Source organism: Salvelinus namaycush, unplaced genomic scaffold, assembly GCF_016432855.1.
Source record: "Salvelinus namaycush isolate Seneca unplaced genomic scaffold, SaNama_1.0 Scaffold2196, whole genome shotgun sequence".
In the NCBI taxonomy this organism is placed as follows: Eukaryota; Metazoa; Chordata; class Actinopteri; order Salmoniformes; family Salmonidae; genus Salvelinus; species Salvelinus namaycush.
In genome coordinates this window covers 20,001-27,175 of record NW_024059004.1, presented here as the reverse complement: position 1 = coordinate 27,175, position 7,175 = coordinate 20,001, and the positions used below count along the sequence as shown (strand labels likewise).

Below are 7,175 nucleotides of genomic sequence, written 5' to 3'. Positions count from 1 at the left end.
GGGTAAAATACCACAGTGTGACATCACAGCAGCAAGATTTGTGACCTGTTGCCACAAGAAAAGGTCAACCAGTGAAGAACAAACACCATTGTAAATACAACCCATATTTATGTTTACTTATTTTCCCTTTTGTACTTAAACTATTTGCACATCATTTCAGCACTGTATATAGACATAATATGGCATTTGAAATGTCTTTATTACTTTGTAACTTTTGTGAGTGTAATGCTTCATGTTAATTTCTGATTGTTTATTTCACTTATGTTTATTACCTATTTCACTTGCTTTGGCAATGTTAACATGTGTTTTCCATGCCAATAAAGCCCTTTGAATTGAATTGAGAAATAAGAGTGAAACAGAAAGGGCAAACGAGAGATAAGGGTGAAAAAGAAGGGGGAGTGTGAATCAGAGAGAAAAGGGCGGGCTCTAACAGAAAGAGAAAAGCGGAGAACAAAATAGTAGTTTTTCCAACCACGAGGCTCACACTGAGAGAGTTGTCTCGCCAAAGGAGAGGGAACATGTCATTGTCTTTGTCTTCTGCTCACGTTATCACCACGGATCATACGGGGAAAAAACCTTGTTAAACTGGGATTTTATTCAATCTGAATTCAACTGTGAATCAGATTTAATCTCAGACTGATTCTTCTTGTGGGACTAGTTTTATTAGGATCCTACTAGTTGTCTGGATATAATACCAGTCTGTCTTTGAGATGGGGTCCAGAACTCTGCTACTTGTTCTGGGTGAGTCTAACCTTGGATATCTTTGGAACTTGACTAGTTGTGTGTGTGTGTGTGTGTGTGTGTGTGTGTGTGTGTGTGTGTGTGTGTGTGTGTGTGTGTGTGTGTGTGTGTGTGTGTGTGTGTGTGTGTGTGTGTGTGTGTGTGTGTGTGTGTGTGTGTGTGTGTGTGTGTGAGAGAGAGTGACAAATAGAGAGAGAGGTGGTATTTCATAATTCATTGTCAGTTATTGTTGAATGGCTACAGAATATTCCAACCATTTACCAACCGTAGATATAGTGTGAATGTTACAACCCTATCTAAGACATGTATAAATAACATTATAGACAGTTTTAGTGTGTGTAGACAGTTTTAGTGTGTATATGGACAGTTTTAGTGTGTATAGACAGTTTTAGTGTGTGTAGACAGTTTTAGTGTGTATATGGACAGTTTTAGTGTGTATAGACAGTTTTAGTGTGTATATAGACAGTTTTAGTGTGTATATGGACATATTTAGTGTGTTTATGGACAGTTTTAGTGTGTACATAGACAGTTTTAGTGTGTATATAGACAGTTTTAGTGTGTATATAGACATATTTAGTGTGTTTATGGACAGTTTTAGTGTGTATATAGACAGTTTTAGTGTGTATAGACAGTTTTAGTGTGTATAGACAGTTTTAGTGTGTATAGACAGTTTTAGAGTGTATAGACAGTTTTAGTGTTCATAGACAGTTTTATTGTGTATAGACAGATTGGCAGTTCTCAGGGGTCACCATGTGTTATAATATACTAGGCTTTGTTATGTTGTTTTATGTTATAATGTGTTCAGGTTAATTAAGATAATATCCTAATATACGTTAGCTACTATGTTATGTTATGCTATAAGTTAGTATATGTTATGTTATGTGTTACTGTATTTAAGGTACATTCAGGTAGTTGTGTTATGGATGTTATGGATGTAATGCTATGTTCAGGGTATGTTCTGTTATCCAATACTGTCAGAATATCACTGTTTCCAGGAAGCAACACAGTGGAACCATTGACACTAGTCGGCTATCTGGAGAGTCCCTGAATGAGTCAGATCTGAGTTCAAATACTACTCGATACCGTTGCATATTCATCTGGACCAATAGAATTGTGGCCACAGTACAAACCCTGCCCATATGGCACTTTAGACAATGTTTTAAATAGTATTTTAACCCAGGTCTGAAACTAGTACAGATTTAGCTACTACTACTGTCTACTTCTTAGTCTAGAGACTGAGAGAGAGAGAGGGAGGGGGAGAGAGAGAGAGAGAGAGAGAGAGAGAGAGAGAGAGAGAGAGAGAGAGAGAGAGAGAGAGAGAGAGAGAGAGAGAGAGAGAGAGAGAGAGAGAGAGAGAGAGAGAGAGAGAGAGAGAGAGAGAGAGAGAGAGAGAGAGAGAGAGAGAGAGAGAGATACTGACAAAAACATGAGAATTAAAAATTGAGAATGAGAAGGTGAGGGAGAGAATGAGTGGCAGAGAAGAAGAGAGAGAGAAAGCATGAGACAAAAGGGAGACAGAAGGGGAAAGGAAAGACAAACAGAGACAGACAGACAAAAAACTAGAGAATGAGAGAGACAGAGAGAAGAGAGAGAAGCGAGAGATGCGAGAGAGAGAGAGAGAGAGAGAGAGAGATGGAGAGATGGAGAGAGAAGGAGGGAGAGAAAGAGAGGCGAGAAAGAGAGAGAGAAGGAGGGAGAGAGAGAGAGAGAGAAGAGAGAGAGAGAGAAGCGAGAGAGAGAGAGAGAGAGAAGGAGGGAGAGAGAGAGAGAGAGAGAGAGAGAGAGAGAGAGAGAGAGAGAGAAGAAGGAGGGAGGAAGAGAGAGATGAACTCTAACACTGTGTCTACAGTTGAAGGGAGGGAGTCTATATATCCAGCCAGACCTCCTGTGATACAAGTCAATATTCGACTTCCATCCATGTCTGAGGACGTCGGGAAATGACGTGGAAACCGGCTACTAGGGACAACAGTGAGCAATGTTACCTTCAAGTGGGGGGGTTCTACTAAGGTAACCGCTGGGTTCTACTAAGCTAACATCATGGAATTGTTTTAAGATCGTCATACCAAGGTGATTTAGCTGTTTGTTAGGACCCCTTTAGATAAAAACATATACAGAAATGATTTGATGAAATGAAATGTGGCCTTAATCCCATTAGCCCATAGAAACGCAGTGAATAATATATTTACACATGGAACAACAAATAACCCCCAAAAAACCTAAAGGAAGTTTGTTCTGAAGTGTCCGGATGTTTGGAACAAATTCTAAATTTGACGTTTGAGAAACATGGATAAACATCTAAATCTGACGTGAGACTGTGTGGATATATCACTTCATAAAGACCCTTTGAGTGTGTGTGTGTGTGTGTGTGTGTGTGTGTGTGTGTGTGTGTGTGTGTGTGTGTGTGTGTGTGTGTGTGTGTGTGTGTGTGTGTGTGTGTGTGTGTGTGTGTCATAAAAACTCTCTGTGTGTGAGGCCTGCTGTCTAACCACAATCTTTCTATCATGATACCACCCACACACACACACACACACACACACACACACACACACACACACACACACACACACACACACACACACACACACACACACACACACACAGAGTCTTGTACAGCTAACCTTGCGGGGACCTACAATTCAGTCCCATTCAAAATCCTATTTTCCCTAACCCCTAACCCTAAACCTAACCCGTACTCTTACCCTAACCCTAACCCTAACCCTAACCCAAAACCTAAACTTTATCCTAACCCTAAACCTAACCCTAGCTCCTAACCCTAACCCTACAACTAACCCTAGCTCCTAACCTTAATTTTTAACTTAATTCTAACCCTAACACTAATTCTAACCTATTTGACCTTGTGGGGACTAACAAATTGTTCCCAGCTGGTCAATTTTTACATTGTTTACTATTCTTGTAGGGACTTCTGGTCCCCACAAGAATAGTTAAACACGTCCACACACACACACACACACACACACACACACACACACACACACACACACACACACACACACACACACACACACACACACACACAGGTGAGGAGTAAGTAGGTACGTGACAAGTACAGCTTTGTGTAAAGACATACTGTATCTACATATATATAGATCCATGGCAGCAGGATGTGGTGTCTAACCTGAATGTGTTGAGGCCTACTCAGACCATGCAGAGTGCATGTAACTGTTGGTGAGTGTGTACTGTTTCAGTGAAAGATGAAGTATCACATTGTGAAATATGTCCTCCCTTCCTATGTCTTTAGTTTAGTAGCCTAGCAACTGTATAATTTCGCTATATTGGGAACAACATTTAGAATATAAGACAATCCCAAATGGGCTTCTCTCATGTCTTCTCTAGTTTTATACCTCAAACACTTCTCTCGTGTCTTCTCTAGTTTTATACCTCAAACACTTCTCTCATGTCTTCTCTAGTTTTATACCTCAAAACACTTCTCTCGTGTCTTCTCTAGTTTTATACCTCAAACACTTCTCTCATGTCTTCTCTAGTTTTATACCTCAAAACACTTCTCTCGTGTCTTCTCTAGTTTTATACCTCAAACACTTCCCTCATGTCTTCTCTAGTTTTATACCTCAAACACTTCTCTCATGTCTTCTCTAGTTTTATACCTCAAACACTTCTCTCATGTCTTCTCTAGTTTTATACCTCAAACACTTCTCTCCAGCATATTGGGCTTCTCTCATGTCTTCTCTAGTTTTATACCTCAAACACTTCTCTCATGTCTTCTCTAGTTTTATACCTCAAACACTTCTCTCATGTCTTCTCTAGTTTTATACCTCAAACACTTCTCTCATGTCTTCTCTAGTTTTATACCTCAAACACTTCCCTCCAGCATATTGGGCTTCTCTCATGTCTTCTCTAGTTTTATACCTCAAACACTTCTCTCATGTCTTCTCTAGTTTTATACCTCAAACACTTCCCTGCAGCATATTGAGAACAACACTGGGAGAAGAAGAATATTACATCCCACACAGACTTGTTGATAGGCTCCCCCTTGTGGGGAATAAATGACAGTGTGATTTCAGAAAGAACACCTCAGCTCCTATTATCATTGATATACACCAGCCTCGCTAATAATAATTATATAATAATAATAATCATCATCATCATCATTGTCCTACTACTATTACTACTACTACTACTGCTAATAGTACTGCTGCTACTACCACTACTACTACTACTATTACTACTGATACTACTGCTAATAGTACTGCTATTACTACCACTACTACTACTGCTACTATTACTACTGATACTACTGCTAATAGTACTGCTATTACTACCACTACTACTACTACTACCACTACTACTACTACTACTACTATTTCTACCACTACTACTACTGCCACTACTACTACTACTACCACTACTACTACTACTACTACCACTACTACTTCTACCCCTACTACTAATACTACTACTATTACTACTATTATTACTACTACTACTAATATTACTACTATTATTACTACTAGTACTACTACTACTTCTACCACTACTACTACTACTACTTCTACCACTACTACTACTACTGCTACTACTAATACTACTACTACTGCTACTACTACTACTACTTCTACTACTACTACTAATACTACTAATACTACTGCTACTACTACTACTACTACTACTACTACCACTACTACTATCACTCTACTACTATGATTACTACTAATATGACTACTACTACTACTACTACTATGACTACTACTACTACTACTACTACTGCTTCCCCTCTACTACTACCACTACTGCTATTATTACTACTGCTACTACTATTACTACTATTATTACTACTACTACTGCTAGCACTACTACTACCACTACTAACACTACTGCTACTACTACTACTACTACTACTGCTACTTCTACTGCTACTACTACTACTACTACCACTACTAACACTACTACTATCACTACTACTACCACTACTAACACTACTGCTACTACTACTACTACTACTATCACTACTACTACTACCACCACTTTAACAGAGAAACAGGGAAATGGTTCCAATCGTTTTTCCACCACAAGTTTTTCTTATAGGGGGTTTTAGAAAAGTTAAAATAAGAGCTGTGTTTCATGTTCGCTTACTCTGGCATGACGTTTCGTACTCTCAGATTCAAAATGCTAATTAGCATCAATGTACACATCAAAACTACAAATCCCTGCAAGCTCCTGCACGTCATCTCTAGCTAACACCTTTGCTAACAGGTATTGTGTCAATTTAAAACTTGCAAAAAACAGTTCACGGAATTGTCAATTTAAAGACATTTATCCAATTTATTCATGACTTTATTTAGCTAACATTAGATAGTTAATCCATAGATTCCTACCATTGCCTCAATTCGGCAGTCTGATGGGAGTTATGACTCATACTGTGGTACTCTATTTGATGGATTCTACAGGATTAGAAATGGTGACCAGAGGTCAGGAAATCCCCTAATAAAGTGGCTGTAAATAAAAAATGTCTAAATGAATAGAGTGACAGTAAAGCAGTTATGCTATGCGTTCGCTAATTAGTTAGCTGAAGTTCACTAGGATTGTGTTCGTTTTTCACTTTGATGGCAAACTTTCTGTGCTGCTAACATTCACTCCCAGTCATTCTGAATGCGGAGGCTGGTCGTTTCTTAAATAATGGCGCAAAGAGTTCTGGGATATTAGAATCAATTTGTTTTAACCTGTATATTCTGAACCCAGGCATGGGTCTAGGTTAGGACAACGTAATAATTTCAAATAAGAAATAAAAAATGAATTGGACCAGCACCATTGCTGATTCTACAGGATTATCATTGAAAACGTGACCAGCAGTCAGGACATCAAGTAATAAAGTGGCTGTAGATCACTTGAAAAATGTTTAAATAAGTGCTATGTGTTCGCTGAGTAGTTATCTGAAATTCACTATGATTGTGTTACATTTTTACTTTGATGGCAAACTTTCTGTACTACTGACATTCACTTCCAGTCATTTTTGCTCCGGTGCTGGACCAATGAATGTGTTTATTTTCCACAGCTCCGAGTGGTTATTACATTGTCTTAACCTGTGTTTCTTCGACCTACAGTAGGCATGGGTACACTCAAAATGGCTACCAGACCACCCATTATGTCATCCTTGACTTGGAATGAGGACATCCATTCTATTCATTCTAGTTCTAAGGTCAATACTTCCAAAAGACAGCCTGAAAGTAGCTGAATTTGTAGCTAGATTTCTGGATGATTCTGAAAACTTGCTAAATATAGCGACAAAGTCACTTTTATTGACAAAACTGGTCTGATCTGATACAAAAGTATTAATGTTTCTATCAAAGTAAAAATACCATGTGATTGATGACGTTTGAAGCTTTGGACGTCACACAACCGTCTAAGACAGTACAGTATTTAAGATAGGCAGAAACTGCTTCTCCAATAGAAATCCCCGA

At 38.7% G+C, this 7,175-nt stretch overlaps 1 protein-coding gene across 1 annotated transcript in view; it reads left to right on the top strand.

The window, feature by feature from the left end:
* The first annotated feature begins 6,823 nt into the window (after positions 1-6,823).
* Positions 6,824-7,175, top strand: part of LOC120038409 (adhesion G protein-coupled receptor E1-like) — a 20,169-nt gene continuing 19,817 nt past the window's right edge. The window contains exon 1 of the mRNA XM_038984174.1: positions 6,824-6,827. Within this exon, the coding sequence (XP_038840102.1) occupies positions 6,824-6,827 (4 nt within the window). The remainder of the gene's footprint in view (positions 6,828-7,175) is intronic.